We start from the raw sequence: 26,452 nt of genomic DNA, 5'->3' as shown, positions 1-26,452 counted from the left end.
ATAAAATTTTTCAGAAGGTTTCCCAATTATCCTTTTAATGTCTATAGGATTATATTGATGTCCCTTCTTTCATTCCTGATATTGGTAATTTGTGTTTTTTTTACCCCTTAATCCATCTTGCAGGGTTTTATATATTTTGTTAATCTTTTCAAATAACCATATTTTCATGTCATTAGTGTTCTCTATTGACTCTCTATTTTACATTTCATTGGTTTCTACTCATATTTCTATGACTTCCTTTCTCCTAGTGACTTTGGGTTAATTTGCTCATCTTCTCTGGCAACATAAGGTAGAAGTTTATTGCAAGTTGCTATTAAACTTTTCTTCCTTTATCATATAAGCACTGCTTTAGCTTTAACCCACAAATTTACTGAGATTTGCTTTATTGCCCAGCATATGGTCTACCCTGTTCTCCACGTTGAACAAAATGATATGTTCTGCAATTGTTTGGTGTAGTGTTCTATAAATGTCCTGCTTTGGGTTGACTGAGCTTCGCAGATTCATAGGGGTGTTTTTTTGTGTGTTTTTAAAAAAAAATAAAATATAGAATAAATCTGGCTGCATACCTAATAAGTGATACAGGCTGGCACCACAATCCAGTGTATCAGATTCCAAAACTAAAATATTTTCCACTACAAAACATGGCAATAGTGGTAGAGACAGAACTAGGCAGCAAGTCTCTTGACTCTGGCCTCCCATTGTATGGTTTGGTTATGTATGAGCAAGCCAATACTCTGATGTGAGGCTTTAGTAGGGCCAAATACATGAAGTAATATCATATAGCAACATGTAAATTATACAAATTAGAAAGGTGCATTGTAGGAAACTGTGACACATTTATATGCAATGCCATCAAAAACACCCTTCTAAATGTGATAACAGTAAAAAAAAGTGATACTTATTATTGGAAATACAAGTTAAGGTTGATTTCAATAATCAACATAAATACTCAGATTTAAAGGCATTTTGAATTGATAGGCTCAAAAAGAGCTTCTGAATTAAAAAGCTTGATTATATAGCCATTTCAGTTTTACTGTGAATAGAATTTACATATATGTTATTTTGTATGGCTAAAAGGTAAGGTTATGGAGAAACAGAAACCCTTGTGCAGTGTTCATGAAAAATGTAAAAATGTACAACCACTGTGGAAAAGAGTATGGTAGTTCCTAAAAATATTAAAAATAGAATTACCATATAATCCAGCAACTGCACTTATGAGTATTTACTCAAAAGATTTGAAAAGCAGGGTGTAGAAGAGATATTTGTATACCATGCTCATAGGAGTATTATTCACAATAGTTAAAATATGGAAGCAACCCAAGTGTCCATTGACAGATGAATAGATTAGCAAAATGTGCCTTTACATACAACAGAATATTATTCAGCCTTGAAAAGGAATGGAACTCTGACATATACTAACACATGAATGAAACTTGAGGACATCAGCTAAGTGAAATAAGCCAATCAGAAATAGACAAATACTATATGATTCCACTTATACGAAGTACTTAAGAGTTGTCAAAAATCACAGAGACAGAAAATACAACGGTGGTTTTGAGGGGCTAGGGATAGCAGAGAATGAAGAGTTATTATTTAATGGGTATAGTGTTTCAGTTTTGCAAACTGAAAAAAGATCTGGAGATGGATGGTGGTGGTGGTTGCACAACAATATGAATGTACCTAATACTACTGTACAATAAAAAATTGTTAATTTAATATTTACCACAATAAAAATAATGGGGAAAAAGGACTTCAGTAAGATTAATATATATTAGGTTATAGCAACTGTATGAAAATTCATTAATCTCAACCCATATTTTTTAATCATATTTGAGAATCCCCATATTTTTCTAAGCATATAAAAAACCAATGAGATAATGTATACGGTATTCATTCTTAAGTTTGCACAAGATGGTATCAATTCTGAATCATTTAAATATTAGTTTACAAATATTGCTTATAGCTTAATAGCATTGTAGATGCAGCTTCACAAAGATATTGGCTCTAGACAGTAATTATATACTCAGCCTAATGTTTCAGTTAATGGACGCATTTCAGTGGTAATTGCAATGCTTGAACATAATGTGCCTTTATTAGCAGTATAAAAAAGCCAGCTTATATCAATTGAAAAACCAGGCTATTTATTTTTATAATTGCTTAATTTTTTATTGTAAAAAAATTATCAAATGGTAAAAAGAAAACCTTTAATAAATACTAGTATTTTATTTACAATTATGGAAATATATTTAAAAACTTAATTATGGTGAACACTAATGTAAGCCATATATATTTTTTAAATATATTTTTATTGATTTCAGAGAGGAAGAGAGAGGGAGAGAGAGATAGAAACATCAATGATGAGAGAGAATCATTGATTGGCTGTCTACTGCATGCCCCACACTGGGGATCAAGCCCGCAAGCTGGGCATGTGCCCACTGGAATCAAACCCAGGACCCTTCAGTCCACAGGCTCATGCTCTACCTACTGAGCCAAACCAGCCAGGGCAGGCCATATTTTTTAAAAAGTGTATTAATGTAGTGATCAAAGAAAATAATTAAATAAAATTATTACATTAGGAAAACAGAAGAGTAGATTCTGGTTTGCTCTAACACTTATGAGCTATGAGACCTTGAGAAAGTCACTTATTCTCTCATAGGGCTTTCCTATTAAAATAGGGTTAAAATTTTTAACTGCTTTAAGGTAGCAGATGATTTGTCCAGATCCTTTTTAGTTGTCAACTTTATAATGCTATTATCTAATCTAATAATAGAGGAATATGCAAATATGTCCATTGTAGCGTCATGTCACGACCGGATCAGCAGGCTGCGTCCCTGCCCTCTGCTCAGGCAGCTGCAAGGCCCGGGGCAGGATAGGACATGATAGGAGGGGATAAGAAAGGAGAGGGAGAGGAAGACAGGCCTGCATGCAGACAGGCCGAGAGGAGAAACAGAAATACAGAAAGGGAACAAGAAAAAGACGCAGGAATGGAAAAGGGAAGGAAACGTGGGGCTGCACATGGGAGGGGGTGGCGACCATGTGGGGGCAGAGCAGGTGCACCCGGAGAGGGGCGGGGCACAGGTGGCGCCAAGCGGGGAGTCCCACTCAGACACGGGAGGAGGGTGGGGGAGGAGGGTAGTGGCGGCCTTTGGCGGGGAGATACCCATGGGTCCAGGACAGAGTGGAGGACGGTCGGAGGCCTTCTGGGAGGAGGCACTCCTGCTTCGCAGCAGCAGCACCCAGGGTGTGCAGGCCTCAGTCACCCTCGCTGGGCCGGGCGTCCCAGGCACGGAATGGGAGCGGGGAGGCGGGGAAGCGGGGGTGGTGAACACCTGGCCGGGGCTGAGCCCTGGGCTGGGGGTTAACACCCCCATCTCCAATGGAAGCTTTAAGAAGGGAAGGAGGGAGGGAAGAACTTTATAAAGAAGTCAGTAGAGAGCAGAGTTTAAGAAGGAAAGAGGATGTTTGAGTGAACTGTAGGAGCTATAATGAAAATCAAGTATTGTTGTATACTGGGGACAGATTTTAAAAGTAGGAGTCAGAAAAGAAAAAAGATAAACGATAGTGAATAATCAAGCAGGTAGATAGATACTAAAACAGTGGAAGTAAGAAGAGAAGAATATATGAGAAAGGTAGGATGAGAGAGAAAGAGGGAGGGAAGAAAAGTTTTAAAGGGGAGCTGGTAGTGCTTAAAAGGAGAATGGGAAGAAGGAAGAAACGGGGGAGGGAACAAAGCAGGTCCGAGGGAGGAAGTGAAGAAAAAAATTAAGGTGGGAAGGAAGGAAAAGGGGAGGGAGGGCAGGGGTAAAGATAAAGGAAAGAAGGAATGTGGGGAGGGAAGGAGGGTAGGAGAAAGATGGGAAGAAGGATGATGGAACAGAAGTAGGAAATAAGGAGGAAAGAAAAGTTTATAAATGATGAGTCAAAAAAGTTAATAGGGGCGACCAGGCCGACAGGGGAGGGCAGTTAGGGGGGTCAGGCCGGCAGGGGAGGGCAATTAGGGGGATCAGGCAGGCAGGGGCAGGCAGGCAGGTGAGCAGTTAAGAGCCAGAGGTCCTGGATTACAAGAGGGATGTCCAACTGCCAGTTTAGGCCCGGCAGCTGGACATACCCCAAGGGCTCCCAGATTGGAGAGGGTGCAGGTCGGACTGAGGGACCCCCCCCACACACACACATGAATTTCATGCACCGGGCCTCTAGTAGTATATAAATATAAAATAAAAACTTGAAAATAAAATATCCTAAAATGTTACATTCTATCTAGGTTTATGAACATTTCTAGAAAAAATACAAATGACACGTTACAAAAATACCCTGAAATTTCCCATTCAAAGTTAAAAAAATGTTTAATACAAATTAAAAACCACAGGCCTGAGACCTGTACCCCTCTGACATTTTTTTCCATTGAAACTGTAATAGATGATTTAATTTCCCATCAGCAAAAGCATCTGGATGGACAGCTAAGACAAAAGTAAAAGCACAATAAAACAGACGAGTTGGCAGGTCCATTTTTAATTAGCAGTGGTTGAAATGCCTCAAGGACCTCAACAAGACTATTAAACTGTTAAACAAGAAGGGTGTAACACTGAATTAATATTGCTACCAAAGCCCTCTTCTACTTTCAGAACTGGTGTTATTATAATGTGCATATGCATTTTCCTTACTGTATGGACACATACAACATTTAAAGACTGTGACAATGTATAGCTTAACCACAATCATTTTGGTAATTTTACATGGATATGCCTAAGAATGAAATAATTTTTTAAAAAAGCCAAACCCCAAGGATTACAGGTGGGCTTCTATGTCTTCTAACAAATAGTCCAACTTCAGAATGTCCTGAGTATTCCTAATTATGTGAAATGACAATTGCTCCAATCTTAAAATTATAGTCAAAATGCTATAGTCAAAAGGTATGTATATGACAATAAAATTCTCAAGTCAATGAGGAACTAAGAAGTGATAAATAGCTTAAGATTTCAAACAGCAAATTCACATGCATTTGGCAAAACTAAGTATGATGGAAAGTAATGTGCAAATCCTTAGACTTCTACTGTATAATCAAGTCAATTGTGAAGATATAAAAAAATGGTTACTTTAATGTGTTTCTTTTAATAAAAATACAGGATAGGGCAAAAGTAGGTTTATAGTTGTGAGTATGAAAAACACAGTTTATTATTATTTCTAATTATTGTATTATTTTCCATATGAACAACTGAAAACCTACTTTTGCCCCACCCTGTAATACTGGAAAATGCAGAGAAGTAGAAGAAAATTTTAAATTTCTCTGTTAACTGTCATGAGAGATAAAGAAAATGAATATTTGGTTCATTTCCCTATAAGTCACTTTGTTTCTTTTTTTTTATATAGTTGGGTCTTATTACATATTTAATATTATGTGCTATTTTCTATTAACATCATAAAAGAATTTTTCAAGTGACTTCAGATTTCATACTGATGCATTTTTATTTACTAAATTTATTACCTACAAATATCAAAGCAATGATTCATAATTTCCAATGAATACATTTCTACATATGGCATAACTAGATCAAAGGGTATGCACATTTTTATGGCTCTTAACATGTACCATAAATAGCTTAACACGGATATTGGATTAGTATATGGTTTTTCAACAGTGTGGGAAAAAAGGCCCAAAGACATAGCTATCAAATAACTGTTTAGTCAACCAGCACTCATTTAACATAAGAGTGGTAAGTAGGACTTCACTAAGCCAAACAGACAAATAGCAGCCTAAGTCAAGCATCTAGGAATACTTCTGTGAGAAGACTTATAATGTCATCAGTCACACTTGGGAGTATATCCAGTATATGGACTAGGGGGCACAATTTTTGGACAAGTAACTATAATTCAGGGACCACCTACATCAAAATTAGGTGGAGAACTTATTACAATAATGGGTTGTGCCCCAGGTCTACTGTACCAGAATCTCTGAGAGACACATGATGTATTATAGAATTGTACACCTGAAACTTATATAGTTTTATTAACGAATGTCACCCCAATAAATTTTTTAAAAAATAAAATTATTTCCTCATGCTAAACTCCCAGGCATGAAACACTGGGTCAAGAGAAGTGAACATTTTTAAGAACTTTGATATTATATCTTCTATTTAACACATAGAAAATGTATTCTATTGACAACTTGTGATAAAAAAATGCTAATGTAGCTTGGTCATAAATTTAAGGTCTTAAAGAAGATATGCATATAACAAATTTCAGAAACATTTCACCTGGATACATAAAATCCCCACATTAGGTAATAAAAATTCTTATTTATGACAATATACAGTTTATATATTGTGCCAAATAATGTCTGTTTCACTTCCTGAAATTGGCTGACTTATTTATTGAAAGCAGACATTTAAATATATACCAGAACTAATTCTTATTTTATTGAGAATTATTACTGTCTTTATAGGGCTTGAATAGGTATCAGCTATGATGGCTATACTATTACTTCAAATGTTATCCATATTTTTCCAAAACTTCTCATGTAGAAATTTTTAAGATGTTTTCTGACACAAGAAGACCTAGATTTAAGTTAAAATTATAAGCATGCTGTCCTAAAGTCAATCCAACAGTTGTGGTCAAAATGTAAAAACTAAACTTAATAAATTACTAATTTATAAAAAGAAGTTAATATAACTTGCTGATAATCTGTTGGGTTGAAGAAAACGTATAGCTCTGAATGACACCACAGATACTTTGACAGGTCTCTATACCTGCTTTAGGTAACAGTTATAGGGCAGGCAACAAATAAGCCAGTATCATTCTTCCTCACACATTCAAGACTTTGAGGTGTGAGTGTATATGAAGTGAGTTTTATGTGCATTTCTTGTCACAGAATCTGCTCTATTTTTAATCTTTTTATCAGTGTAGAAAGATCACATTCCTTCTCTAAGTCACTTAGAATCATAAGACTCTTACAATTTTATAAAGATCCATGTCTGAAAATCCTAGATCTACAACCTAGCAATGATAACCTACCACATACCTGTATCCTAAACTCCCGTACAATTAGGCACATATGAGATGCACTGTATTAGAATTATCTCCCATCCTATACAATAGTCATCGCCATTTTCTACTCAAAGCATTTTTTCCCCCTACGTCCAAACCTGATTAGAAAAACAAGAGAACACAACTAGGAAGAGCTTTGGGTTCCAAACTGAGATTATAGGCGTGTGACCTTGTGAAAGTCAATACCTTCTGAGGAATGGGGTTAAGGAGATGCATCTTTATCTATAAAAGAAAGCAGTTGGTCTAGCTGGCATTTCCCAGACTATATTTTGTAAAACCTAAGTAGGTATTCCCAATGGAAAAGGTTTCTATGGTTAAGTAATTCTGATAAATGCTAGGAATTACTTAAGGTAGGGCCTTCTTAAAACCTTAATATGCCAATATGCATTATCAATTTCAAAGAGAGAAATATAGTACATAGGCTTTTCCAAATTTATTTAACCAAAAAATCCTTTTTTTTTAAAGTACTATTAACTTTTCTGAAAACTTGTGACCTGTGAAAACAGCTTGGATAGTCCATTTAAATTATATCTGTGGTCTCTTCCAGGCTCAAACATTTTGCAACTCGAAAAACACTGTGTTCGGTTAAATTGAAGTAGAAAAGTGACAGCCACATTGTCATCATCGTCGCCATCACCATAGCAGTTAACAGTAATTGAGTACTGTGTCAGGTACTGGGCCAACTATTTAATATGCACTCTTTTAATCTCAAACATTCTAAGAGGTAGGCACTATTATTCTTATTTTCCAGGTGAGGAAAGAATGTCTTAGAGAGATTATGTTTGCCCAAAATCACAAGGCTAATAAGAGACAGGGAATTAAACCCAAATAGCCTGATTCTAGAAACTGAGAAGTGTGTGACTTCTGACCTAATCTTGCTATTGCCTGAAAGACATTTTTTAATGTTGATTTTTAATAGCTAATGAGTCCATAGATAGCCAGCAATATAACATACTTAAATGTCATAACATTTGAGAACTATGTTCAAGGTATTAATTCAGATTGTAGTTTTCTTTTTTAAAAATCAATATATTAGGAGAAATTTGACTTAAAAATAATTTTATCTATAAAATATATTCCTTTATGGAAAAAATGTCCATTTTAGCATTACTTATAATCTATAATAATAAAAGGGCAATATGCTAATTAGACTGGACGTCTTCTGGATGTCATTCCGGACGTCCTTCCTGATGAAGCTGGGGCCAGAGGGAAGCCAGCCTGAGTCCCAGGAGCCTGCGGGCGGCCCGGGGGAAGCCAGACAGGGTCCTGGGTGGCCTTGGGGAAGCCAGCCCGGGTCCTGGGTGCCGGAGGGAAGCTGGTGCTGGCAGCTGGCAGCCGGGGAAAGGAAGGCCTACTCTTGCACGAATTTTCGTGCATTGGGCCTCTACTGTAAAAATAAATGTTGAAAAATAGGGATAAGATTAGGATAACTGGTTGTTTATTACATATGTACCCTATTTAACCATATACATTTTAGCTTGGGGAAAAGAACATAAATCCTATTAACTTATGCATTCCTTTATAGTACAGTATTTTGTAATGAACAAGTGGCCATTTTCTCCTATCCTTCACTAGAGCTTAGGTTAAAATAAAAGCAAGAAAGCAGTAAGCGTTCAGGTTAAAGGTGGGGGTAAGGAGCTACAAAGAAACAAGTTTAGTTCTTTATGATGATTTAAAAAAAGACAGAGCACCTCTTTTCAAGGAAATAATTCAGTGGTTCTCAAACTTGAGTGAACACCAGAATCACCTGAAGAGCTTGTTACAAGACAGAGTACAGGCCCACCCTCAGAGCTTCAGGTCCAGTAGGTCCGGTACAGAGGCCTGAGAATTTACATTTCTCACAGGTTTCCAGGCGGACTAATGCTGCTGAACTGGGGCCTCAGTTTGAGACCACTGCTGTCAGTCACTGTTTGTAACCTTTAAAGTCCTCTCCTGATGACCATAACAACCACATCTCCTTTCTTCCATTCTGACATTCCCTCCCATTGTTTTTACACCCTCCAGGGAAACAAACCCATTCATTTTCCTTCTCTTTAGAATTACTGTTTTAACTGGTTTGTTTGCTTGTTTGTGCTGGGTTAGTTTGTAAAAGGTGAAAGGTACTACTGTCATTTTTCATGTAATATGGAGATACATACAGTGCTTTCAACTTTACAACTCACTTTCACATATTTAACTAGTTAGCATTAATAATTCTAAGAAGTAAGCTGGCAGTGCTTATGTTTTAAGGTAATACTAGTACTCATATCTTGATAAGTTGTAAAATGCTCCTCCAGCTCTCTTCTCTTATGGGGATCCATTCTTTTTGCCTATTTTAATTGCTCATCTGATTTTTGTGGTGGTTGTTGTTGTGTTTTGTTTTTATTTTTTTACAAAAGATACAACATACTGCTGCTGGCATAACACACTGATACAAATCATTGTCAAAAGAGCAATAGGTACTAGGCTTTTATTTTACTGTCAAGGAAAACAAAGTTGGAGAGGTTTAGTGTCACAGACCTAGTTACTGGCTGGTGTACTGCATGACTATGACCCCCCAAAAGGACAGTAGAGGAGAAGCAAAAGAGGAAGAAGGGAGGCAACACAAATCCAACATAAGTATCAAAAGCAAAAGAGGATAGAAAAATAGAGATTCTGAGCCAACTACAGATTTGATCACGTCAGACGCCACACTTTTTTCTTTTTCTAGAGGGGCTTCAGGATCAGACCGCTTTGTTTTAATTCTCATTTCCTGGCTTTAGGAAAAAACGTGAACTTAGTTTATCTGCCAATATTACAATCACTAAATATCTGCCCCAAAGATGAACTGTATCCAAATGCTCCACAAAAAAGTCAATCTGTGATAAATCAGTTGGTTTCTAAAACAGATCAGGAATTCCATTAGATATTCTAAAATTTAGATTACATGAAATTCTTTCAAGGAGGTTTTTCTCATTACATTAAATTTATAGAGAGATAAGTTAAAAAATTTTATCCTATCTTCTTATTCTTATCAATAACAACAGTTTTGAGTATTTGCATCATATTAAATACTATGCTAGGTGCTTGTCACATATCTTATTTAATCCTCAGAATTCTCTGTAAAAGGCATCTCTCCCATTGATAGGTGAGGCAGTTGATACTAAGAAAAATTAATGGATTTGCCAAGAGTAGTAAGAACACAGAGCAGGCTTGAGGTCTGTGTGATTAAGAGCCCAAGCTGCTTCTCACTACAACACTGCATTTTGATTCTAAACAGATGCATCCTTTTTTAACTGGGTTGTTGGATAACTATCTTATTTTAGGGAAGAAAAATACCTACCAGTGCAGTTTCTAAAATAAAGAGCCTCTAATTCTCCAACATTGCCTACAAGAAATAAATAAGGTGACAACCTTTACAGTTATACCTTGGGTTGCTTTTTAAAAATTAAAAATAAATAATCATCCTTATCTTATTATAACACATGACAGAGGTTACATGCAGTTCTCATTATGATGCTTTCTTAAACTCTAACTGCTAAACTTAAATGAGAGGCATTTGGTACAATCTGAAAAATATTCAGTTCAATTAAAAGTAATTGATGCATGGTGAAATAATTCTTCCCAAAGCTGCTGTAAAATCTTCAAAAAAAATAAAGCTACTTAATAATTTTCATCTCCTACAGGCTAGAGAGAAGCATTATTGCATATTAAAAATTGGAGTGTAGTTTTCCCAGAGGTAAAAGAAAGTTATTAAAACAACCTATTTATTGTTGATATAACTATCCATTTGTGCCACACAAAAAGTAACAAATTTCAGTACATTAAAAGAAAAGCTAATTAAGGTATAATTAGTATTTTCTGTATTTTGATAATTAGGGGTTAGTTGGCTATTCCTTTTTAAATTTCTATTTGATGCACCCCGACAATGCCTTTAATGAGCAACTAACGCTATTGAATCCCTCATGGCAGAGGAGTTTAGTGACCACTACTACATTACTTTCATTTATCACTGCCTCTTTACCTATAAATTAATCTAGCCCTGTAGCTATGTTGATCTACTTTATATCAATTTCTTCATCCATATCAGCTGAATATGTATGGCATTAACCTCATTTGCTAGTTGAGAAAAGCAGAATTAAAATGAGATCTAATTTCTTGTGCACAGCACAATTTCAAAACTGCCTGCTAATTTCCACCACCTGTCAGTGTGAAGAGCCTTTACTTTCTTGTAATTAAATAAAACAGTATATTTTTTAGCAGCTCTGAAAAATGCTAATCTTTCAAAAGTGTTCAGTGATCATTAATCATTAGGACAGTAAAGGAGCCTTATTCAGATTGCTCATTTACCCTTTGTTTAAGCTTAAAATATTTTTAGCCTTTTCATAGGAAAGAAAAAAAATGTACCAGATGGAATATTAAAATTAACTATTATAATCCATACTACTAAAGTTTTTATTTGTTTAGTTTACTGCCACATGGCAAAAAGAGGCTTAACATTACATAACCCAGAAGTAGTTAGTTTGATAAGATAAACACAAATATAAGTACATAATATTCTCTGAAATCAGTAGGAATCTAGAAATGCACACTGTATCGGTCCATGTGTAGTAGGACCTAAATTTATAAGACTTAGGATATAGTATAATTGGAGAATAATTTTTGACAACACATTTAAATGAATTCATTCAAAAAACTGCCTACTATGCCACACATTAAATTGTTACCTAACGTATCACTTGAACAAAGGCAGTGCTATTCAGAGTTAGAAGGACATAGTTAAGTACTTTTAATTAGATTTTGCTGGATTTCCCAAATATATATAATATAACTAGTAGGGAAAATCTAAAAATACTATAAAAACTAAAAGTATTGACTGTCATTTTTAATTAGAGACAGCAAGTTAACATTTTATATTTCTTCTGTTTTTCCTAATACTCATTTTTTTATTGTCTATTTTGTATCATTATAATCATACTATATATGTGGAAGTTAATTAAGTAGCCTTCAATTCTGGCTTACCATTCATATGTATTTTTTAGTACATCTAGCTTGTTAAAATTTTCCTAATTTTAGATAACATGAATTAGCAACAAAGTCTATTTTTGAGGAAGAAAAATATAAACACACATACATCATACCCCCAAATATATTATTAAAATGTTTTAACTACTAGTACCAGACTTGCTCTAAGGCTAAACATACTTATTCTTCAAATACTAATGTGCCTTGGAAATAATACCTTATGTTTACTTTCTTACACTTACCCTACCCAAAATGCATAAGGTATTAGTACACAAATGATTAAGTAATTAATATGGAAACTTTTAAAGAATTATTAAATAAATGATTTACATTTTTAAAAAATGATTAAAAATCCACAATACTCCTCATTCAGTCTGTAGGAAACATGACACTACAGGATCAGTATTTTGAAGCCTAAACCTCTATTGGAAATATTTCAAACATATTTATTTAAACACTGGTAACTAAAATGACTTTTCTTATCATTCCAGTTGATCATCACAATATCTAATAGGAGTTAAGCATTCCTTGAAGCAAAAGCAACAAAGACGTGGGTTGGGTTATTTACAAATTCTGAGTCAGGGTTTCTGTAGCAGAAGTAGGATGGATCCAATCTCATCCTGGCTCCCTTTAAGCAAGCTACTTAAAGCAATTATGAGCAGAAGAAAGTTAATACTTTCAGGAGTGCAGTAAGAGAGTCCCATTGATCACTACATTGACACTAAATAATAAGATAACCAATTTTAGCACCAGCATCACAAGTGAACACATTTTGGGTAGAAATTTAGTAGAAGATTTACATACACCTCTATCATTGAAATGCCAAAGTTAGGGCTCATATTTTTACATATATGAGCTTCTTTTAAGAAACTCAAATATTTTTAAGACAGCAAATTCCACCCCAACATTCCATTAACGAGGTTTCCATCTCTACCTTACAAAGTGGTCAATGAGGATATTCAGCAGATTCTTTAAATTTTCATTATCTTAGAAGCAAGAACTATCAAATAAATGTAGACACTGTGTGTGTGTGTATAGACATTCATATATACATACACATGATAACTGAAGACACAATTTAAATTATGGGAAATCTTTCTCAGGGAAGCAATTGTATTATTGTATGCCTCACCTTTTGATTGGGGGGCGGGGGGGAGATTGTCTTGCGCCATAATTTCCCCAAGACCCAATGACTGAGAAAAACTGAAGACCAATAGAGGGCAGAAAAGGAACTTCTGAGTTGTAAAATTTAAAAACTAAAACTTTTTAAAATTAAAAGTGTTCTTTAGTGCTGAAAGATATATTTTAGTCACATATCACATGATATTTTGTTTATTTTTATCCCAACAATTTCTTTAAATTGTTAGAAAAATTTTAAACATCAGAAGCTAAACTGAAATAAATATACCTGAGGCAGAAAAACTTACAAATCACCACCAGAAGAAATTATTACCTTCCATCTTACTTTAAAAAAATTAATCAAGAGAACAATTCCAAAATATGTCATTCATAATCTGTGAATGTACATGGAGTTTTTACTTTGCGCAGTTTGTCCACAGATATCAAATTTTATAAATGCCTTAGAATTTATAATCACTAATAAATGAAAAATAAGAAGAAAATATAGATAAAAATATTGTCAGTAAGCATACACTTTATCAAGTAATCACAAAGAATCATTATCTTTGTGTTATTCCAGAGTCTAGCACAGTGCTGGGCACAAAGGAGACAATAAGCATGTAATAAAGGTATATATAGAGAAATATAAAATTATATATGTCACATAAGATCTGATGCCAAATAATGGTATACTGGATTTCAATTAGTGTGATAAATAATGAGTTAGTTTTAAAAATATAATCCCATATTTCCCACTTAAGTCCTATATATCTCTTGCATTATCATACAATTATTAATGGCAGCTAAGATTTTAACTTTAGGTTTTTCTGCTCCAAACCTCTTAATCTAGTACTTAATGCTCTTGAATCAACCTTAAATGCACTTGGGGAGTTCATACTTAGAAGTGTAACTTGGCAAATACATTTATAAAGCAAAAACATTTTAAAAATAAAATAAGTAGGCTTTCTATCTGCTTTGTTCAACTTTCTGCTAAGTAGGGGCATAAAATGTGTTTTGAAAAATAGTTAATGTGTATATTATCATGTAATATGAATTAAGTGGAAATGGGTACAGAGAAATCATCTTTTTAAGAAAGAGCCTATTTGAATACTGATGTATTATATGTATCATTTATATATTAGATATATTATATAATTGAAAGAACAACTCCCTTAGCAATAAAATATAGCAACATAAGCATTAACTTGGACTATTAGTATAAGCACTAACCATTCTCTAAAAAGGGAAACCTAGCCTAGCTCTAGTGACACTATCATAGAGACATTACAATACATTCACACAGTAAATGGGAAAACAGCATATAGTTAAACTTCAAAAAGTTTTAAAACACTTGAAAATTCCAAAAGTCATTGATCATTATTCTCTCATACTCAAACATCAAAAGATAATCTTAACTTTTTAAGGTTCTTTTTCCCTATAACCTGCATGATACATTTATTATACTAAAATATTTAAAAATGTTTAAATGTTTATTGTTTAAAAAGTTTTAAAGCTGATATTTATTTTTCACCAAAGTGCACAAAACAGTTTTCTTGTGATTGAATTTCCTAAATGCTTTTCCCTAAAATTGTTATCAAGTACAAGGACACATTTTGCCAACAATCGAAATATATCCAAGTACCTAAAAAAGCAGCAAGTACATTATTTCAACATTGGATTGCACTTCAGCAGTCCACTGAAGTTACTGTTCCAGTATGTTTTTCTGTTTCATTATTCAAGTGCTTTCCTACTCAATTTACCAGTAACTGTTAGTAACAGTCTATACAAGAGAACCTAACAATTGCAGGGAGAGAATGCCATCTGCTGCTTCATGTGTGTACTTAACAGAAGGAGCAAAGTAGATAACAGGTGGAGTAATCACATAAAACAACTGAAAACTATATGCAAAAATAATGTTTGAAAGTTGAAGTATTCCCATTTCTATTTTGAATAACTTGGAAATACATCAATGGGTACTTACTGTCTTAATGCAAACGCCATTATTCCACAGAATTACAAGGCTACAATATGCTTATATATCTATCACTAGTTCATGATGCTTATAAACAAGGCTTTTTCTCAGATAGGGAGAGCCAGAGAGTCAAAAGAAAAGAATAAGTGCCTAGCCTTCACAAAGCCATTTCTCATATATGAATTCCTACAATATCCTATGTATAAAGACATGACATAAGGTGACCATATAATTTATTGTCCACATAGGAACACTTTTGAGGATGAAAGTTAGAGCAATTAACTACCAATTATACCAGGACAAGTGTGAACCCAGACTATCCTAGGCAAATCTAAATGCTGGTCAGCCTTTTTATGAATTACTCCCTCAGGCTTCACAACTTCCCAATGCCTTGAGAACCCTTCTGAAAGGTAATATGGAAAATTTTAAGAAATAACTAGATTCAGAAAGAAAAAAAAGTGGGAAACTAAAAATGCAGTGGACTCCCAACGCAGATAGTTCCTGGATCTAACTGGCTACCTCAACAATGCCTGATTTTTCACTTACTTCACTTTGTTATGCATTTGAAATTCTTTGGCATTAATACATATCTTCTCTAGAAAAGGCAAATCCTTCCTAGGAGAATTCATTCATACATTAATTGGAATGCTTTCCTTTTGACATCTGGCAGATGGTAGGTATTGGGAAAGAAAGCAAATTTGTAAGGGTGTGTGTGTTTGTTGCTGTGTGTAGAGCGGTGATTGAGAAAAGAGGAGAACTGCTCATTTCAAAGGATGAAATCCTTCTGGTGGTAGCTGGGTGGATAGGAAGTCAAAACAGAGTGAGGAAAGGAGAAATCTCTAAGACAGTGATGGCGAACCTTTTGAGCTCGGCGTGTCAGCATTTTGAAAAACCCTAACTTAACTCTGGTGCCGTGTCACATATAGAAATTTTTTGATATTTGCAACCATAGTAAAACAAAGACTTATATTTTTGTTATTTATTTATTTAAATGCCAACAAAGAAAAATCAACCAAAAAAATGAGTTCGCGTGTCACCTCTGACACGCGTGTCATAGGTTCGCCATCACTGCTCTAAGACCAACTTGCACATTTCAAATTTTAAATCCTAAAAGGGAAAGAGAACTTGCTTTCTCAATTTCTGATGCCTCAGTTCAAGAGGCCAAAATTTAGACAACTTCTATTAATACTATAGCTTATCGGTGCTATTGAATAACTAGCTCTTTGTGGATCTATTTTTAAAGGAAAATACATTCCAAGACCTTAAAACACCACATCTTAACTAACTTTTGGAATTTCATTTAATGGTGAGATTTTTGTAACCCAACAAAGCAACACTGTTGTTTATGGTAGGACTGGCTTGAATAAATAAAGGTATTTAAGAACTAAGTTCAAATCTTCCAACCTTTGGTAAATATTCAGAAGCCAAGAGGTGTATGTGTGTATATGCGTGTGTATGTGTGTATGTGTTTAAAAAGGGTTCTTCCTGAGAGAGACAACGAAGATGGCAGAGTAGGTAAACGCCTGTACTCGCCACCTCCCACAACCATATCAAAATTACAACTAAAATACAAAACAACCATCATCCAGAACTGCTGGAAAGCTAGCGGAATGAAGTCTACAACTAGAGAAGTAATGAAGAAAGCACACTGAGACTGGAAGGAGAAAGCACAACAAGACTGTGTTCATAGCCCACAAAGGGGTGCAACTAGAGCTCCCAGCTCAGGTGACTGTGGAGGCTGAGCCACTGGGCCCTATAGAACACCTACTACACAAGGCCACTCTACTAACTCAAGGAGACATAGCAGCTCTACCCGATACACAGAAACAAACACAGGGAAGCAGTCAAATGCAGAGACAAAGAAACATGTCACAAATGAAGAAATGGAAGAAAGCAAACTACTGGATATAGACTTCAAAACCACAGTTATAAGGTTACTCAAGAATTTTCAAGAAACCTCCAAAAAAAAAGGGAAAAGGACCAGTCAGAAATTAAGTATACACTGACTGAAATAAAGAATAATATACAGGGATTCAACAGTAGGGTAGAGGATTCTGAGAATTAAATCAACCGTTTGAAATATGAGGAAGCAAAAAACACCCAACCAGACGAGCAAAAAGAAAAAAGAATTCAAAGATATGAAGATAGTGTAAGGAGCCTCTGGGACAACTTCAATCGTACCAACATTTGCATTATGGGGGTGCCAGAAGAAGAGAGAGCAGATATTGAAAACCTATTTGAAGAAATAATGACAGAAAACTTCCCCTACCTAGTGAAAGAAATAGACTTACAAGTCCAGGAAGCACAGAGAGTCCCAAACAAAAGGAACCCAAAGAGCACCACACCAAGACACATCATAATTAAAATGCAAAGGGCTAAAAGAAAGAATCTAAGACAAAGAGAGAATCTTAAAAGCAGCAACAGAAAAGCAGTTAGTTACCAACAAGGGAATGCTCATATGACTGTCAGCTGATTTCTCAACAGAAACTATGCAGGCCAGAAGAGAGTGGCAAGAAATATTCAAAGTGATGAATAGCAAGGACCTGCAACCAAGATTACTCTACCCAGCAAAGCTATCATTTAGAATTGAAGGTCAGATAAACAGATTCACAGACAAGAAAAAGCTAAATGAGTTCATCACCACCAAACCAGTATTATATGAAATGTTGAAGGGTATTATTTAAGAAGGGGAAGAAGAAAGAAAAGAAAATAATAAAAAATATGAACAACAAAATGACAGCAAATACATTTTTATCAACAATTGAATCTAAAAATCAAAATAAACGAATAAGAAATCTAATGATCAGAATAAACTGGTGAATAAAATAGAATCAGGGGCATGGAAATGGAACAGACTGATGATTCTCAGAGGTAAGGGGGATAGGGGGGCGAGAAGAGATTAAACAAAGATCTTATATGCATATGTGCATTACCTATGGACACAGACAATAGGGTGGCGAAGGCCTGGGGTAGGGTGGGAACTAGGTGGAGGGGGCAATGGGTGGAAAAAAGAAGGCCATCTGGAATAATCTACACACACACAGTATATATATAGTTACAAAAGTCTCTAAAAAAAAGTTCTTCCTTATTTTAATTTAAAATTTTTAAATCTAATTTTACTTGGATTAAAAATTTAAACAAACTTTTCCCCAATAAATAACTGGACATCAAATTTTAAAAATGTAAATATTTAAAACAGTTCTCAATAAACTGAAACAATTAATATTTTGGTACACAGTGGCATCTTCTATATGAGATGAAAGAAAGCACTAGCAATATTGTCCAGTGGGCATGGCTCAGTGGTTGAGCGGCCATCCAGGAACCAGGAGGTCATGGTTCCATTCCCGGTCAGGGCACATGCTCAGGTTTCAGGCTCAATCCCTAGTAGAGGACGTGCAGGAGGCAATCAATGATTCTCTCTCATCACTGATGTTTCTATCTCTCTCTCCCTTCCTTTCTGAAATCAATAAAAACATATTCTTTAAAAATAAGTAAAATAATAAAAAAATAAAGCACTAGTAATATTTATCAGAGAATAATTGATGAATACAAAAAGAAAAAAAAAATACTGCAAACACTTTGATATACCCTAAAAAAGATCTATATATATAAAAGGCTAATATGCTAAGTGTCCGACAGTCCGAACAGTCGCTATGACATGCAGTGACCACCAGGGGGCAGACGCTCAAAGTAGGAGCTGCCATAATGAACACTGGCACCGCGGACCTGGCGCCCACAAAGCAACACTTGGCTTGCCCCAAGTGGGACACAGGCCCTGCCACCACCCTGGAGCTAAACCTCACCAAATAGCAGCCGACGCTGCCCAGGCACCATGGTGCAAAATGCGGCCCACAGCCCAGCCCAGCCCAGAAACGGTCACTGTGGGTGCCAGGTAATGCCGTCACGTAGCAACACCCGGCTTCCTCTCCCTAGTGACTAGCCTCCTTTGCAGTTTCTGCAGCCCAGGAACATGACTTGCTTTATAACCAGGTGGAAACATTTTACACTAACCAAATGTCTGGGAAGCATTTTCCCGTGCCTCATTTGATCCTCATAGAAGTCCTGGAGTGGTAGATAGGAGACCTGGTGGAATCCCATTTTCTTTTCATTAGCCAGAAAACGGAGATTTAGAAAGCTTAGAAACTTGACCCAACTGAAAAGAAGTAAGAAATGGTGGAACTTGAAAATGACTTCAGGTTTGTTTTCTCACTGTGCAGAATATAGTCAGACACTGCTGCAGTTAAATATTTTACCCTTTGTTCTCCCTGCGTGATCTACAATAATAATCTGCTTTGTGTTGATATTTACTGCTGTGTTGCTGACAATTACTTGAAAGAGAAGTTGGGGTGCTTCACTGGGCTGGAAAAAGTTTAGCTAAATCAGAAAGCAGGTCTAATTAAGCAAGTTTATTCTATATCTATAAAAGGCTAAGTTGACTTACACATGTGCGATACATATAAAGCTCTTGCTGGCGCCAAATGCACGTGTGTTTCCATCTGTCATTGTCGCTCGTGAATTTGGTTAACACTTCTAACTATTCAAAGGGACGAATAGCGATATTAAAATATTTCTTCTAATTAATTTCCTTTTAACGTGCACCAATTCGTGCACCGGGCCACTAGTTCTATTATATTTAGTAGAGTTTTAGTGTTTTAAGTTGTATCCTAATATTTTAAATGGGTGACCTATTTATATATACAGTTTACCAATTAGCTACACTTTGGATTAGTACATTTTATTCCAAGAGCATGCTGGATTACCATAATTGCACTGTTACTGAACTCCAGAACAGATTATTGATGCAGCTCAGAAATAATACACACAGTTGGAGGACAAACTGGTCAGTGTGCAGAGGCCTGATTTTGCTACCCCTTCCACCTTCCACCTAGACTTCTGGGCTCTAGATTCAAGGAGTCTGCATGATTGCCATGCGGCTCCTTTCCCAGACTTCACCCTCTTAACAAACCCTTTTCCATACATCAGCTATAGACTCATGTGCTCTGTGCTCCCATGATACCATGTGCTTACCATTATCACTGCATGTAGAAAATATTATAATTGTTCAAATTAATTTGTATTTCTATAAAATTTTACATATGCATCATATAAAAATCACACAGTAACAATGAAAAGCCTGCCATCCTCTGACATACTCCTCTACACGTCTGATTCTAATACTCAGTAAACCCACTTTTAAACTCTTTTAAATTTTTAGCTATTTCTTTCACTATTTTGATCCATTCTTCTAAATAACATGCTGATACAGCTATTTCTTGAATTTTGAATTTTAGACATTATCTTTTGACTCCCTAATATATTTGTGACAATGTACCTATCATGTATAACTAAGCTACACAATTCTATTATAGTTGGATTTCCTTTCTTGTACAAACATTTAGTTTGATTCACTTAATTTACCTGAGTTTTCTATGTTTCTACCTGTTGCACCTGACCCATGAACTCTATTCCAGATCTGTAAAACCTCAGCTCCTCAGGTTCCTTTACAAAAAAGAAAAGAAAAACCAATGATCTCCCACCTGTTCCCGTTTAAACTGATTGGTCTCTATGCTTGTTCTTGTTTTACGGTTGCAATACATATCGTTTGGTTTTGCGCCAATATCCTAGTTTCTGTTTGATTTTCATACAATTGGCTTTCTTCTAATGCTGCCAACTGGCAGCTGTCTGTCCAATTCTTAGACTGAGACACTAAAGAGTGACTCTGTTCACAACAGGGCTTGTCATCCAGTAAACGTCACTGTAGATCCATAAAAGAGACTGATTTTTAAATTGGAGATCCACACATTTGTACGTGAAGAACTCTCTCAAATGAGTTTCTTGCCCCTAAATGCGTTCCACTGACCTCCTGCTCTGGAGTTTCAAGCTTGGCTCACAGTGTTATAATAGCAAGAGTTGAGGAATGTCTGAGAGCATTTTCGGTCCAGTGTCTCATTCTCATCCCCAGCTGTTCAAACTTCCACAAACTGCTCCTGGGTTCAAATCCAGTTCAACACATTTAACCATTCCAAGACTCAGTTCCCATATACGTAAAAAGAGGTGGGTGGGTGTTAATAAAAAGAACTATTTTCATAGAATTTTGTGAGATAAAATTAAATGCTTGTCAAATGCTGTGCAAAGTCTTTGGCACAGATTAACCATTAAATAAATGCCTACATCTACTATTGATGATTCTTCTTTCTCACTTATAGGACATACTTCTACACATCAAATAGGACTCTGCAATGATTCCACCTGTTTTCTGAAACACTTATTTCTATAAATAATATTACTTTGCATATGCAGGATTTTACAAAAATTCAAGATGCTTAACAGTACACCTCATTTAAAATTGCCAAATAATTTCAATGAAGCCAGCATCATTTTCCTTTATTACCCTTATTACATGAAAGTATTATATATGAGGTCGAGAGCCACTTCCTATGGAGTTCTATTAAATACATATATTCAACCACTATGTAGTAGAAAGCATACAAGCAATATGACAGGCACTTGGAGGTGATGACAATAAAAAAGGCAGAAACAGTCCTAACCCAAATTATAGTCCACATGTTTTACTAACATATGTAATTACAATGTAAAGTAATATATAAATAGGAAACATGGGGTGCTAAAAAACACAGAGAAAAGAAATTCTCCCAGAGTTTAAGTTAAGAAGAGCATCCTACAGCATGTGTTTAATGTGAAAGTAGGAGGAGTAAGGCAGAGAGAAGCTGGGTTTAAAAGAAATAGGTCCTAGGCAGAAGAAGCATGTTCAAAGGCCCAGAATTGACAGAGAACACAGACTGCTCCAGGAGCTGAGAAAAGTTAGCACACATAAAGTATGCAGTCCAAGTACGGAGTCCTGAGGCATGAGACTGGTGACATGTAGAAGAGATATTGGGAGAACCTTGTAAGTCATACTCTATAATCCAATTAAATGAAATAATGCTTATGAGTGTTTAATAAAGTTCCTGGTATGAAATAAGTGCACACTAAACTAAACATTATTCACTTACTGTTACCTAACACTCTCCTCTTTTTTGCCATAATTTGAAATGCAACAATACACCAACCAAAATATATTTTCCATATAGTTTTTCTTAGCTGGATGCCAGAAAAATAGTATGTAGAGAACTTACTATAAATGCTTTAGGCAGTCTGTTCTTTCAGTTGTAAATGGGAACAATACCAACCTCTCAGGCTTGTTGCAAGGACCAGAAAGAGCATGAAGAGTTCCTAGAGGGGTGTCATGGCACATACTAATGACCTCAAAAGAGTTCCTATTAAGGCAAATTGGCAGACCAGCCAGAGAAAAAGAAAAGCGCAAAGCTTTGGCTTCACTTTGGGGTTATGCATTAGGAATGCCTTAGAAATAACATCATCTTAGGCCTAAACTGTTTCTGAAAACAGGATAAGACACATACACCAAAAATGTTAATTCTACTAAAAGAAACACTAGTCTGATGATGTGTTTTTTTCTTCCTAATGTGGAATCTCTTTCAAAAAAGAAAAACTGATCTTCTTTAATTCATTTTCCCCACAATTACTTTATATTAACAGTATGTGTGTATGTGTGTATTTCCCAAGTCCCACTGTCCTAAAACAACAACTCTTATTTTACATATTTCTCTCCAAGTATTTTACACACAACATCTGAAGTTTTTCTACTCCATATTATACTGTTCTGATTTAAGACCCAGAACAAATGGATATTGAATTAGTAATGTTTCAACAGTATCCACTTTGCAAAAGCAAAATAAGAAACTCTCCGGGTACATTTAAAACAAGACAATTAATCATAATGCAACTTACACTCATCCTCTGAGTAACACATTTAGGATGTTAAAAGAGGCACCCTGTATAAATTTCAAATCATGTAATTTTTTTCTAATTCCAATTTGTCTTAGTGTCAACCTAACGTATTTATTTCTTGCTACTCTTTTTTCTCCCTAATGGTCTCATTCAAGAGCAGCTTAATTCTAAGAAAATTTATTGACATTAATCACAAATGGCAATAAAATATCACAACGTATTTGACAAAGAAAGCATCAAGCTGTATCTTCTTTCTTAAAAAGCAACCCAAAAACTACCTGAAATTAATTAAAAGATGATCTTACAAAATCAAGCACTTTTTAACACTATTATACAACTATTATTAACAGAAAATCATAAATGAACTGATGAAGATTAAGCTAACTTTCTCAGGGAATAAAAAGCTTAGTTAATATAAAAAAGCCTTTTCTAGAATTTTCAAATAGGAAATACTTCCACATTACTAATACAAACTATAAATCCAAAGAAGATAAAAATATCCTTAGGACTTCTTACAGAGGTTTTAGAAAGAGTTACTATTCCAGGAAGAAAAAAACTTCATAGATCTTACTCAGTATCACAAACACTACTAAATATCTGGTTAGGGTTCACATACATGCTCTCAATAATCCCTCATTATGCCTTAGGATCAATTCATCTCAATTTGATGCTAAACTTTTAATTGTCATAGAACAAGTGTTCTCCACATCAAGGTAACTTAACTATAGCCTCTCAAAGACATGTCTAACTCTCCTAGCCGTCATAATCTATCATGTAAAAATGCCAAGGAATGAGCAAAAACTACACTGGAAATCCCATAAATAAATAAGTGTCCAGAAAAAAAACCAAACTACTAAAAGAGTAAATCTTATGTTTTAAACCTTGAAATACAATACTATAAGGCAAAATCCATTAAGGTCTTTAAAACAATCTTAACTATTTAATGACTAGCCACATAAAAAACATTCACTAACTCTGTCAATCAATCTTTAAAGAAAATGGTAAATCCAGGCATACAATGAGCAAATTAATCTCACATTGCTTTCAATATTAGTCAATTGATTTCAATTGATCAATTAAATTTCTTATGTACAAATTGCCCAACTATATCATTCAGCTCAAAGCTGTTATATGTGAACATCTTTCTTTATCTTCAAAAAAAAATTTTTAATCTCTAGTAAAAACCTACCTTTGAGGTTCTTTGAAGTTGGTCACCAACATATGTTTTACGAAACTGATCCAAGAACCACAGAATTGCAAGCTCTATTTTCTCATTAGAACTCTGAGGCAATCCGGTATCCATTAACGATATAAGCTGAAAAACGCTTTTCATGAAGGAAAGAAATAAAGCTTCAGTAAAAATTCTTAAGAGAAATAACATTAAAACATTTACTGTCAATGTAATACAATATATAATTACTGTAAAAAGTGAAAAAACACAAAAACTTATAAAAAATTTTTTTTAAATCATCTAAAATCCTACTACTAAGAGAGACTACAATTTCTAATATTTTTCCTTAAGACACATATACCTATACACATACAAGCATACAAACCTATAGACGTATGTTTTTATTTTACAAAAAGTTATAAATACATGACATATACAAATCCTATATAATAAAAGCCTAATATGCAAATCGACTGAACGGCAAAATGACCGGTCACTATGATGCACACTGACCACCAGGGGGGGAGACGCTCAATGCAGGAGCACCGCTCCCCACAGGGGGAGCACCGCTCAGCCAGAAGCTGGGCTCACGGCTGGTGAGCGCAGTGGCGGTAGTGGGAGCCTCTCCCGCCTCTGCTGCAGGCGGGTGGTAAGGAGTGAGGGGTTCCACACTACGAGAGCCCCAGACTGCGAGAGGGATGTCTGACTGCTGGCTTAGGCCCAATCCCGGGGGCAGACATCCCCCGAGGGGTCCTGGACTGAGAGAGGGTGCAGGCCGGGCTGAGGGACACCCCCCTCAAGTGCACGAATCTCGTGCACCGTGCCTCCAGTATATAATAATATACATAGGTATAAGTAAATATCTACATTTATTATGAATATCAAGCTGAATCTTCTGACTTCCCCAGCAACTTCTCAAAGAGGCCAGAGAACACAACTAAGAAATACGGAGTAGAGTAGACTTCAACCAATTAAAATGGGACACAGATATAAGTGAACAGATAAACTGCTTTCCCTTAGCCCTCATCCCCAACCTCCATAAACCACCGTGAAGCAAAGTGGTTCCGCATGGTCTTTGGGGAAAACAGTCACCATGTGTGTAATGTACCACCTTATACAGTTCATTCTCATTATTCATGGTAGTTATATTCTACAAAGTTGCCATGAAAACTGAATTAGTGAATATTGAACCACTACTCCTAAAGGAAATATAGGATTAGGTTCCTGAAGAACTATGGTCACAATATTTTTCATCAACTGATCAACACATACCTTGTTTTATGTGTGTTTCTGCTAAGGACAACAATATTAAGTATATTGTTGATTCGTTAATGTTGAACTCACAGCCAATAACACTACAACTTGCCTAAACGAAGCTCACCTAAACACACGTCTTTTCTGTGAAAGGCATATTTCAGCCTTCTTGTGCTAAGAAACTGGCCAGCACTTCAGCACTCTGCTGGAGGGGCCATTTTAAATAGCAAAACCAGCAACAAAAAACAAAACCAGCAACAAAAATGCAAAAATGATGGCACTAAGTAGACAGCAAAAAAAGGATACATTTACAGCATGGGAGCCAAAAGAAGGCAGAGCATCTGTTCAACCTCAGCTAGCAACTATGCATACGTCCAAGAAGGACTACAATAGCACCACGGGTGTTGATTAGGGGTACAATTAAATTTTAGCAATGACGTAAATTTGCAAATATGAAATCTGTGAATAATGAAGATTGGTCCTATTTTCTTCCCCTTATTCTCTCATCTCCTTTTCCTTCACTCTTTCTTCCCTGAAAAGGCAACCCTTCTTCCCAACCCTCAAAAAGCCTTCGCCCATAAACTTCACCTAAGGCTCTGTTTCCTAAAGAAAACACAAAACAAATCTTATTTAAAGTTACATATGTTTGCTGCTTAAAGAAAAAATTAAAATTTTCTACTTGACAAATATACACCCTCTTTTGTTTACTTCCTGTTATATAGTTCTCAGAAAAATAGTGCCAATGGGTATTTCTCTACTTGATGATAAAAACTTTTAAAAAATCAAACTATAGTATATTTAATTTCCACTTTACTAAATCTATAATGTTATATTAAAAGATGGTATAGAGGCAAACTGTTCACTTGGTTTAAAATTAACCAAAGCATTTTAAGAATGCCCCCCATTCATATTTTAAAGTGATTTAATATTGGCAATAATAAACTTAGAGAAACTAAAAATATTTATATTCCATTGGTATTCAAATTTCATTGACAAGAGCCAGTTTCAAGGCTGAAATGGGTATGGAATGAAGGGAAAATAGAACTAAAAGAATACTTACCGTAAGGCAGTTTATAATAAAAAAAAAATTGAGAACCTAAAAT

General features: G+C 35.4%; 1 protein-coding gene across 1 annotated transcript in view; it reads right to left on the bottom strand.

The window, feature by feature from the left end:
• RANBP17 (RAN binding protein 17) overlaps positions 1-26,452 on the bottom strand; it is a 220,837-nt gene that overhangs the window by 157,280 nt on the left and 37,105 nt on the right. The window contains exon 14 of the mRNA XM_014550316.1: positions 24,114-24,249. Within this exon, the coding sequence (XP_014405802.1) occupies positions 24,114-24,249 (136 nt within the window). The remainder of the gene's footprint in view (positions 1-24,113; positions 24,250-26,452) is intronic.

This window comes from Myotis brandtii, unplaced genomic scaffold (genome assembly GCF_000412655.1).
Source record: "Myotis brandtii unplaced genomic scaffold, ASM41265v1 scaffold6, whole genome shotgun sequence".
NCBI classification, from domain to species: Eukaryota; Metazoa; Chordata; class Mammalia; order Chiroptera; family Vespertilionidae; genus Myotis; species Myotis brandtii.
Note: the sequence above shows the minus strand (reverse complement) of the source record. Positions and strands in the feature narration are given on the sequence as shown.